General features: G+C 45.9%; 1 protein-coding gene across 24 annotated transcripts in view; it reads right to left on the bottom strand.

The window, feature by feature from the left end:
- The window catches only part of LOC121442754 (band 4.1-like protein 3), a 165,135-nt gene that overhangs the window by 81,884 nt on the left and 70,810 nt on the right, over positions 1 to 12,441 (bottom strand). For all 24 annotated transcript variants that reach the window (XM_041644345.1, XM_041644353.1, XM_041644350.1 and 21 more), the window contains exon 2: positions 2,459 to 2,661. In XM_041644345.1, the coding sequence (XP_041500279.1) occupies positions 2,459 to 2,661 (203 nt within the window). The remainder of the gene's footprint in view (positions 1 to 2,458; positions 2,662 to 12,441) is intronic.

The following is a 12,441-nucleotide window of genomic DNA, read 5'->3' as shown; positions in this document are numbered from 1 at the left end:
TGAGTTAAACACCAGCCACAAACGGTGTGTGCTTGCTTTTCTTATGCAGACGATAAGGGGCCATCGTTCAAGGATAGATCTTTTTGGAACACACGAGAGAGGAATCTAACGCTGAGGCTTTTATCAGCCAGGTCTAGAAAAGCAGACCAAGTGTCTCAGATGAACTGCCAATTTAGAGTCACGATGCAAATCCTGCACGCCACTGTCTTCCTCCTTGCTCTGATGGGTAGGTTTGTAGTTATACAAACCTCAGTTACAAAAAAGGAGCAACAGGACTAGGGAGGGGAGAAAACTTCCTGAAGGCTCACAAGATTAAGTAAATTCAAATTCAGTCACATTTCCATCCTCATTCTATAACCAAATATACTTAATTTTCTCTCGAACATTGCTTCCAGATATGAAGCAAAGATCTTGGCAGAAGACCTTAAGAGGATTCCTTGTTAACATCCTGTACCCCAAAGGCCCGGAAGAGTCCTCTGAAGCACAGAAACAGGATTTACTCAGGTCTCTGCCCTGTGCAGCCAGGGACATTTTCTGCTGCGGATTCAGTATCATGTCCCCTGTTGGTTTCAAACATTTGACTATAGAAGATAAATTACAGTTGTGGTCCACGTAGCACCACACAAACCGTATATATGACAGTGGTCCCTTAAGACACAAGAGCTGAATAGGCTGAGAGGGGTTTGGGGGAGCTGTGTAGGGGAAACGGAGCAGAAGTGACTATTTCATTGTATCCATTAATGAAATTCTCAAGAATAAAGAAAAATTAAGGCAAACACATAATTCCTATTGCACTGTGATTTAGCTGCCACTGGAAAATCCAAACACTGCGCAGCTCCCGTGTTTGGGATGGTCTGTATTTTTTTTTTTAATTATTTATTTATTTATTATGAGTACAATATTCTGCCTGTGTATATGCCTGCAGGCCAGAAGAGGGCACCAGACCTCATTCCAGATGGTTGTGAGCCACCATGTGGTTGCTGGGAATTGAACTCGGGACCTTTGGAAGAGCAGTCAATGCTCTTAACCACTGAGCCATCTCTCCAGCCCTGGGATGGTCTGTATTACCAGACACTTGAGAGTACAGCTGAGACACTTGTATAGAGCACGTAACATTCAACTATAGTAAATTATCATATTATTGGTTCATGGATTTACCATAATACACTTCTAACCAATACTTCAGTGTGGGGTTCCTGCTTTTAACACATTTACTACAGAACATGGTACACGGTCACGACAGCTGCCGTACACACCTCAGCTTTGCCAAGTCTCTCGAAGGCACCTTCTCCTTCATTTTTTTCAAAGATTATATTTTTATTTTATGTGCATGGGTGCTTTGCCTGCATGTATGTATGTGCGCTGCCTGTATGCCTGATGCCTGCAGAGGTCAGAAAAGGGATTCTGATCCCCTAAAACTTGAATTCTGGGGGCTGTGAGCAACGGTACGCATTCTGGGAACGGAATCCAGACCTGCTGCAGGAGCAGCCAGTGCTCTTAATTGCTGGGCCATCTGTCCAGCCCCATTCATGTTGTCTAAAAAACAGAACTTGCGAATGCCATGTGACCACAGTAACATACCCTGTCTCATAAACAAGTGTTCACCGTCACGGTAATGTGTTGTGATGCTGAGCTCCAGAGTCTTCCACCCAAAGGCTAACCTCGTGACCATTCACTAAACATCGGAAATTTCTAACCCCACAAACTCTTGGGAATCCTAAGGGGTCAGTCCCTCCTTGGGCTCTGGATCCCTTCATCACGCACAAGGTAGCATTCTAAAACACGCAGGTTTACACCTTCAAGACCATCCTGACTCATCCTATTACCATCCTTTATTCTTTTGATTTTATTTACGTATTTATACTAATTATTTTTTTTCTATTTGACAATAGTGGGGATGGAACCAAAGTTCCCCAGACTAAGTATGCACCCTACCACTGAGTACCATCTCACAAAGGGCAGAAGTAATCGCTCCTGACAACCCCAGTTATACATAAGGAACGGCAACGAACCTACAAGTGTATACAGGGAGAGGGGGATCCAACCCAAATAAACAGTCACTGAACGTAGATGGCAATGTTCAGATCAGAATAACGACTGGAAAAATCAATTCTGCCCTCATCCTTTACAGCATGAAATGAAAACAGCCAGAGGCATAGCCAGGGCTGCCAGCTTGCTGTCTGCCCTTCCAGTAAACTCAAGATCTAGGCAGTCAGTAACTCAGTCTTCAGTAAGGAGTTTGGCTGACTGTAATGGCTTTAGTCAAAGGCAGGAGGTACCGGTCCAGGCCTGGGCGGAGGAAAGCCACTCACTGAAATCCTTCAAGGCAACACCACTGATCCCCTGGGTGAGAGGGCAAAAGCAGGGGACCTTCATAGCTGCCCTTAGGGCTGGGACAAAGCCACAGTGCCCAGCCAGGTCCTCTGACTGGCCCTCCCTAGAGATGCTCCTGGCTCACCTCCCTCTTCACCGGGGTGCTGTGCGCGGCAGCTGCTGGGAACTGCTCTAGCGCTGGTGGCTCCTCGCTGCTTCCGCTGGCGGGCTCTGGTCCAGGCTGTGCCCCTGCTTGTCCCTGAGGCCCTGCTGCTTCCTGGGGCTCGGCCTCCTGGTCTGGCTTGGATTCCGAGTCTGATCCCGATTCGGTCGTCATGGTTGATTGTTCTGCAAGCAGAAAGAGAGGCAAGGGCCTGTCACTAGGTGCAATTATCTTCCAGGAGAGAGGTGCCACAGCCAAGCACAGTCCCGCACTGCACACCAGAGAGGCACTCTGTAGAGGTACCACAAGGAGTGGGACCCACAGTGGCTCAAAATGAACATGTAACACGTGAAGTCATCTGAGAGGAGGAACCTCGATAAAAAAACGTATCTTCGTAACACTGGGCTGCAGGCAACTCTGTAGGGCATATTGTGAATTAGCAACTGATGGAGGAGGGCCCAGCCCACTGTGGGTGGCGCCATCCCTGGGCTGGTGGTCTTGGGTTCTGAACAGGCTGAACAAGTCATGAGGAACAGCCGGTAAGCAGCACCCCTCCACAGCATCTGCATCAGCCCCTGTCTCCAGGTTCCTGCCCTGTTTGAGTTCCTGTCCTGACTTCCTTCAGTGATGAACAGTGATGTGGAAGTATAAGCCAAGTAAACCCTTTCACCCACAACTTGCTTTTGGTCATGGTGTTTCATCAGAGCAATAGAAACCCTAACTGGGAGCCGGAGAGATGGCTCAGGGGTTAAGGGCACCAACTGCTCTTCCAGAGGACCTGTGTTCAATTCCTGGGACCCACATGGCAGCTCAAAACTGTCTATAACTCCAGTTCCAGGGGACCTGACACCCATGGCAAAACACCAATGCACATAAAAATTTTTAAAATATTGTGCCCCCAAAAGGGAAAGAAACCCTAACTGGGACAAACACACACTAAAATTTAAGCTGTAATGACCAGTGGGGTCTCTTCATAATAGATTGTGGCCACAGGTGAAATTTCAAAGTCACCACACTAATTAGGATAGCAGATGGGGAGTATGTGTTTATTGGGTATGCTAACACCTGCGAGCATTAGAACGCAGGTATATGCTAACACCTGTGAGCATTAGAACGCAGGTATATGCTAACACCTGTGAAACATTAGAACACGGGTATATGCTAACACCTGTGAGCATTAGAACGCAGGTGTATGCTAACACCTGTGAAGCATTAGAACGCGGGTGTATGCTAACACCTGTGAGCATTAGAACGCAGGTATATGCTAACACCTGTGAAACATTAGAACACGGGTATATGCTAACACCTGTGAGCATTAGAACGCAGGTGTATGCTAACACCTGTGAAGCATTAGAACGCGGGTGTATGCTAACACCTGTGAGCATTAGAACGCAGGTATATGCTAACACCTGTGAAGCATTAGAACACGGGTGTATGCTAACACCTGTGACACATTAGAATGCAGGTGTATGCTAACACCTGTGAGCATTAGAACACGGGTATATGCTAACACCTGTGAAGCATTAGAACGCGGGTATATGCTAACACCTGTGACGCATTAGAATGCAGGTGTATGCTAACACCTGTGAGCATTAGAACACGGGTATATGCTAACACCTGTGAAGCATTAGAACACGGGTATATGCTAACACCTGTGAAGCATTAGACCGTGGGTATATACTAACACCTGTGACGCATTAGAACGCAGATATATGCTAACACCTGTGACGCATTAGAACGCGGGTATATGCTAACACCTGTGAGCATTAGAACGCAGGTGTATGCTAACATTTGTGAAGCATTAGAACGCAGGTATATGCTAACACCTGTGAGCATTAGAACGCAGGCATATGCTAACACCTGTGAGCATTAGAACGCAGGCATATGCTAACACCTGTGACGCATTAGAACTCAGGTATATGCTAACACCTGTGAGCATTAGAACGCAGGCATATGCTAACACCTGTGACGCATTAGAACGCAGGTATATGCTAACACCCGTGAAGAACGACCTGTACGACTAGATAATCCACTGGCTTCTCTACACCGATGACTCTCCCATCCCTGAGTCTATCAAATTCTTCTAGCAACAGCAAATGTCTTTCTTTTTTGTTTTCACCCAATGCTGCTATTTCCTTTTGAATTAAAATATACAAATATGTAGGAAGGGTCACGCTGGCAGCATCCATCCTGCGGCTGGAGGGCGGCATGTATCCCTCTCTCTCCCTCCTCCCCACAGCTTTCTAGGCTCCCTCCTCCTGCAAGTGAACCCTGAACGATGACTCTGTCACATCCCACAAGAAACTCAAACAAAGGTCCTCATAAGCAATTTGCTGCCGTTCCTGGAAAGCATCCTGGGACACGAAACTACCACCTTCTAAACCAGACTGGCATCTTGTGCCTCAGTTTTCACATGTGCCAAATGAGAAGGTCAAACATGTTTAAACCCAAATAGCCTTCTTCTGCCACACTGTCTCTTGCTTGCAGAAGCCCATGTCTTAAAGCCCATTCTTTGTGTAGCATGAGAGATGCTATGTCAAGTTGCATACCAATGGTTAATACCCTAGAGATAATATTTGTACTACAATTCCTGATCCCAATTCTAATTACCTGGTTTAAAAATCTATTCGTAGCCAAGGGCCAGTGTAACACCTTAAATAATGATATATGCACGGGTATGATACGGGATTATACAACTATGACCACTGACTCTACAGCAGATCCATCACTTGGCAATTAAACTGCTTCAGCAAAGGAACATCACAAACACCCATCGGTGTTTCATCCACACTCTGCATGGAGGCTCCTCCTCTCGGTCCCCAGCTATTTCTTCTGCTGAATAAAAGACATATCAACTTGGCATGCGCTGAGCCACCCTAAGCAATGCAAATATCAACCCCAGAACGAGACTGTGAGCTATGCTGCTATGACACTTGGCTTTTTAAGCGCAACTTGAAAGCAAATATTGCCCTTCCTTCGCCTGCTTACTCTGGAATCTGGTATGAGTGCAGGCACGTGTGTGTTGGGGGACGGTGAGCACTGTGGAGTTCAGACTCCATAATGAATTTCAGGAAGGGAAAGACAGTTCTAGCAGTCAACTCATCTGAGGACCATATACAAGGCCGGGAATGGGGTGTAACAGCAGTTACAACTTAGAACCCCCGACCCTGCCTCTGAGCCCCAAGTACTACAACATCTAAGGCAGTGGCACTCAACCTTCCTGATGCTGCGACCCTTTAATATAAGTCCCCCTGCTGTGATGACTCCCAACCAAAAAATTATTTCATTCAAAATTATTACTACTTTATAGTTGCAATTCTGCTACTGCTATGATACATGACCCCTGTGGGAGAACCACTGGTCTAAGGTAAAACCCATCTCCTCCTGTCTTCTTTGAGTTCATCCCTCCTAGTTTGAATTGTGAAGAGGCGTGACAACAAGATCAAATCTGGACAGTAAGACAACTGAAAATACATACAGGCACCATCACTGAGCCACGGACCTATGGCTGCATAGGTCATAGGCCACAAGGGAGAACTTAATATTACCGTCCTATTAAATGAACATAGCAATAAACAGACCCCTAACAACTTATCTTTATACTCATAGATTAGCGAATCTATAAAACTTCATCCCTGAATCTTCTTCATTTTGCAGCAAATGGTGATTAACACCGAGACCCACAATTAGTCAAGGGGCAAAAAGTGAGAGCTCAGAATGTTCAGCCCTAACTGGAACATCTAGATCACATCTCCTCCTCCCAAGGCTCAGTTATCATTGAGGAAGAGGAGGTAGAAAGACCCTAAGGGCCAGAAGCAGGGAACATCCTCGGGCAGCTGCATATATGAACTTATAGCAGTTACAGCAGCACCCACAGAACCTGTGCAAACTGAGCCAGCCAGCCAGAAGCCCTGCACGGAGTCAGGAGGTGGGTACCAATCCCACCCATAAATGAGGAGCCCCTGGCAACTGAAAGCTGCCAGAGGAGGAAAATTGGGTGCTCTTTGAGGGTGCGGTCCCTGGTAGGTTGACTATGCTTCCGTGCATGGTCCCACATCCACGTATATGGGTAGTACAAACTGAATTCAGTAATTTAATAATTTAAATCACTTTTTAAGAGAGGACACAATGTTAGGGTAGGGAATGGGATGGGAAGGGACGAGTAGACCTGGGAGAAGTTGGGGCAAAAAATGATTTACTACATTGTGTGGAGTTCTCAAGGAACTAATAACAATAATTTTAAAACATCATTCGATGTCCAGAACATCTTTATAAAGGCAAACCACGTGATCTAGGCTTCTACCTTGGCTGGACGACGACAGCTAATTGCATGGTTTCCTTAGACACAGGAGGAAGCCACGGCTACCACCTGTCTCTGACTATTCTATGACACAGTATTCTGTGTCGTCCTTAGCATCCACGCCCCCACAAAAGGCACCTGCATGCCCTTCAGTCACGAGCGTGTTTCTCTCTTGCCTGCTCTTTCCGTTGTCACCCCCATTCTAGCTGGCGATCCCACCAGGGCGCTGTAGTGGTTCTTGAAGCTGGACCCAGCTCATAACTGTTCCTCATCCGATGCCCTGGCTCTCAAAGTAGATGTCCTTGTCCACATGCCTGTCGGTTCTGGGGCTCAGGACCCACCATTCGCTCTGGCTCTCTGACTGCCTGGGCCCCTCCTCTCCTGGACTGTAAGCTGCTTCTCCAGTCCAGCTCTACATTCAGTCCAATCAGGGAATTCGATTCTGAACCTTCTCTTCTGAGAGCTTTCCCCGCAGCAAACAGCATGCTTCCCAGGGCTGTAAATACTTCCTGTGTTCCTTGTCCCCTGTCTCCAGCTCAGAGCTCTGCTCTGTGCTCAGAGCTGGGATCAAACCACCCCCTTGCCAACACCTCCGACGTTCTTGCTCTCTCTCCAAAGCTGTTTCTCCACATCCTCCTTTCCCTTTGCTGCAGAAATGGAAATGTTTTCTTCACAGTTCCAGAAACCTGATATTTCCTTTACCTTATTTATCTAATAAAAAAATGATGGTTCTATTTCCCAAATCCCCTTAGAACTTGCTCCCCACCACACTATGAGCCTCATTATTTCCCTACTAACTTTCCTTTACTCCCAACACTCCTCCCAATTCCACTGCTGCTCACCTCTGTCTAATCTTCATAAAACACAAATCCAACCTATGGCTCACTGGTGGGGACCCTTCAACAGCTCCCAGGGCACACAAGTCAAATCCAAATTCCTAATTACTGTGGCCTTAAAGTTATGGCTAGAACCCAACTTCCTCCCTGGCAGCCACCATCTGTTCCCTCCAACACATGATAGTCTCTCTTCACGTATCTAAATTGTATCAGTCTTCTAGAAGCCTCAAGGTTTTGGTGACATGGAAGACATATTTTCCCTTGCTCTTAAATAGTTTCCCGTTCTTCGAGTGTTGGCAGAGAAGCCCTCCTTGATCACACAGATGTCTTAGCTGTGTCTTAAAGAGTTTCCTCTCTCCAGTCACCCAACACTGGAATCATTCTTTGTGCTCTTGAAATTCGATCCGTTTATCACAGAGTGAGATTCCTATGTGTTCATGCCCCAATATCCTCAGCACCAAAGTATAGCTAGAAACATGGTGCTATAATAATTATTTGCAAAAGCTAACTTCTTTTATTCTTAGGTATACAACCTTGGAGGCATAAGACCTCTGCTCATATTTTCAGCCTTTGGGGAAAAGTCTTTCAAGCAATCAAGAGTAGAGATTTTTGTTTTATGGTTAAGTAAAGAGAACTCAGTTAAGTCTCTGAACTGAAGACCCTGCAAAGTAAAGATTTCCACAATTATTAAAAATTACATAAATATGTCTGGGAAATGTGAGAAAGGAAACATTCGTGTTTCCTGCTACCCAGCCAGAAACATGGGACTGTAGTTAGCACTGATGCAGCCCGCAGGAACGCTGCTGTCGGCAGAATGAAAACCTTCCCAAAGAACCAAAGGGAAAGGCTTAGCTACTCACAGCCTTTCTATAAACAACAAGCAAAACACCAGTCGCTAAGTCGTAAGAACAGAAAAACATAATGACTATGAGAGAAGGCATATTTTAAATAGAGCTCTGTTTTTCCTATACCAAGGTAGTTCTTACATATAAATCATATTCATGTTATCACAATAATTTGGGGTATCATAAAGACCTTTTTATTATGCTATGAATATTCTATTCAGGATTCTTCGTCGTATTATTATGAGTAGCTGAGCAAACGGCAGCTAAAACTTAATAATTGGATGTCAAAATTGGTAGAAAGGACAAACGATATGGCAGCAGGTAAGGGCACTTGCCAACAAGCCAGGGGACCTCGGTTCAGCCTCCAAAACCTACCTGGCAGAAGGAAAGAACTGACTCCTTGAAGCTGTCTTTTGACCTCTACATGTGTGTGATAACACACATGCACACGTACATAAGTACACATATACACTAAATGTAATAGAAAATTTCAAACAGATAAAATGGACAAATAAAAGTATAGAGTCTCGCCGGGTGATGGTGGCACACCTTTAATCTGCACGTGGAAGGCAGAGGCAGGGGGAATCTCTGAGTTTGTGGCCAGCCTGATCTACATAGTGAGTTCCAGGACAGCCAGGGCTACAGTAGAAACCCAGTCTCTAAAAATAAGAAGTCTCGAATCTTATTTCAAGCTATAAATGTTTCTGTTTCCTTTTATAATCTTTATGGATACAACACACAGAAATAGCTGTCAGCAAATGAGTGTGTTGTGTCATGTATGATGTTACACGGATAACTGATGCGTTTTAGTTTGCTGAGATGCACAGACCAGAAGTAAGTCTCTTCCCTGATGCAGAGAGGCAGGTGCAGAGATGGGGACTCGTGCATGGGAGAGAGAGCAGAGGCCCAGATCCTCCCACTGGACTCAGCAAATCCGGACCTCTGACGGTCTTCCTGTGATTTCTTTTCTCTCTTTCCTGTTTCCTCACACAGGAGCAGGTTAAAAAGTGCAGCCGTGCCACAGAGCTCTCATAGCAATGCAGTATAAACCTGCAGTTGAAAAGTGACCAAACACGGAGACTGAAGCCATAGGGCAATAAAGTGTTCGCTGTGCAAGGAAGCACAGATCCCCGCATCCACGCATGCGGTCAGCAGCAGTGGGCTGTGTACTGCCCCAGTGCTGGGTGGGCAGAGACAGGCAGATCCCCGGAGCTCACCTGTCAGCCGGCCTAGCAGGTTCAGTGAGAGATACTGTCTCAGGAAGTAAGGTGGGAAGTGAGAGGAGAAGACCCAGAAAGTTGACCTCTGATCCCCAAATGTGCTCACTGTGGTTGCATGTGCGTAAACACACGTGTGCATGTGCACGCACACAACGTACAAATACAGAAACTTAACTATGCATCAGAACAGGAGTCTCTGTAAACATGACATCAGTCTCCAGATTCACTCAACATGAAATGTCAGGGAAAACTGAAGGAAACATCCCATAACTTTATAACTCCAGTTATGAATCTCGCTCTTGCTTTATCTTTTATTTGGAGGCTCATCTTCAGGGCAGAGAGCCGGTGTGTTGACCAGTTTTTATGTTGACTTGACACAGGCTAGAGTCATTTGGAAAGAGCGAACCTCAAATAAGGAAAAAGCCTCCATCAGCTTAGCCTATGGGGAGGCCTGCATTTTCTTGGCTAATGTCTGGCTTGAGAGGGACAGGCTCACCATGGGTGGCACCACTTTAGAAGTGGTGCTGAGTTCTATAAGGAAACAGGCCAAGCAAGCCATTAGAAACAAGCCAGGAGGCAGTACTCCCATGGTCTCTGCACAGCTCCTGCCTCCAGGCTCCTGCCCTGCTTGAGTCCTTGTCCTGCCTTCTTTTGGTGACGGGCTGTGAGGTGGAGCTGTAAGCTGAAATGAACACTTTCCCTTCAGTCTGCTTTCTCACCGCAACAGAAACCTTAACAGCTGGCCACATGCAAGCGGAAGAAAAGTACAAAATGGGAGCTACCTATAAGCTATTAAAATAAAAAATAACCTAGCGTGATTTTTACCTATGAATATCCCACATAACACCTTGTCTATCATATACTACATGAATCACAGTACTTCATACCTCAAAATAAACATGTGTGCCACCACCAGATTGTTCTTAGACATGCTACTGTTCCCAGTCCTTCACAGATCACAGCATGAATAAAAACCCCTGCTGGAATTTGATGACCTTTTATAAAAGAGAAGGTTAAAGGCTACGAGAGACAGCAAAGCAATAAACCCTTAACAATGAATGTACTGCTCTTAATGCTGGGCGCTCACTAGAATCAATATCCAATTTTACCTACATAAAAGGACATAAGTTCATATTACACACACACACACACACACACACACACACACACACACACACACTGGACCCACCCTGTTGGCCTAGATCAGTAAATTAAATCCCCTTCCCTACCTCTATGCCAATATAATCAAGAGACAAATGTTTTAAAATAATAACCAGAACCAATCAACTAGAGAATTCTCCTAACACTGTTATTTCAATAAGTTCATAATATTCCTTTCACCACTGTGCCGCAATATTTCTTTAAACATTTCTTTAAATTTGTTTTGCACGTTCACCATGGGTCTGGGTCTTCTTTCTGCCCATCACACCTTGTTTTCTTGGTGGTCAGTGACATCACCTTCCCTTGCGGGAGCCCTTCATCAGCATAAGGACAGTGACAATGGAGCTCTGTTGGCCAAGGCGCTGAAAACCAGCCCCTACTGGTAATGAGAAGACAGCAGGATCCTCTCTCCTGTCCACTAAGTACTTACATGTGCTTTTTAGCAAATGCCTCAGCATCAAACAAATAAACTACCAGCACCAGCAAAACAAAAAGCAAACCTGAAACAAGTCACAAGAGACCGAAATAATACACTGTTCGTCTGACACCCCATCCTTCTGAATAGCGGCCACCTCTTCCTCCCAGGATGGCCCCAATCCTCTGCTTTTAGTTAGAGCCAAGCCTCTGGGAAGAATTGTGCTGTCCCCGCATGCTTCTCTTTGCTCAGTCTTTACACACTCCCCATCATCCTAGAAAACTTACAGAGGTTCCCAGGGACCTTTCAGGAGCCAATAAATCCTAGGTGAGACACAATCTCAGTGTCCCAAGTACGACACTGTGGTTTTTCCATCTCTCTCTTCTGGTTGGTTTATTTCCAGTTGCCTCTTCCCATCCTCAGTTCCAAGCCAAGCAAAAATCTGTCTCGCACTTCCCTTTCTTGGAAAGCTTAGCCACTATGATTTCAAAAATAAAGTCACTTCCCAAATATATGTCCCTCAGACGTGTGTCTTCTCTCTGGATTTCAGGCTACCTGGATTTCATCTAGACAGCGGTCTCTCTTCCTGCTCTACGTCAGTATCTCAGGGAAGCCCAAGACCACTCATTTCTGCCTCCAGAACCTTTAATGCCTTTAAGAGGTGACTCTGCTGCCACTCAACCCCCAACCTGCCTCATTTCAGCCTTCCCCACTTCAGCAAGAGGACTCCCCTGGCCGAGCTGTTCACACGGGGTTCACAACACCCCTCTCTCCTTACCCAGCACTTTAATCCAGGCCAGACATTGCCTATTGCGTTTGTTTAAAGAAATAGTGGAAGGCAGACAGGAAGGAGTCAAAGGCAGAGACTACTGGCCAGGTAAAAACAGACCAATGATAAAGATCACACATTGTGTGTCCAAGGTCACAAGGTCCGCTGTGGATGGGACGTGTGCGGGTGACTGTTAAACATGGAGGAGGGAGGCAAGCAAGGTCGGTTGTGGAAGGTTTCCTGTTCTCAATCTAAGACTTCCCTTGTTACCTGACGAACACTGTGGCACCATGAGGATCAATAGGATCAAAGGAGCCAGCTGGACTCTGTCAACATTCAGTTCAAAAGCAGACCAAAGGATGATGGCCTGCATGGGGCTAGTTACTCCTCAAAATGTCCACACTGATGAACATGCATGG

The sequence above is a fragment of the Microtus oregoni genome, unplaced genomic scaffold, assembly GCF_018167655.1.
Source record: "Microtus oregoni isolate MIOR12 unplaced genomic scaffold, Mior012 000095F_ref0000231, whole genome shotgun sequence".
NCBI classification, from domain to species: domain Eukaryota; kingdom Metazoa; phylum Chordata; class Mammalia; order Rodentia; family Cricetidae; genus Microtus; species Microtus oregoni.
This window is presented reverse-complemented; position numbering and strand designations above follow the sequence as displayed.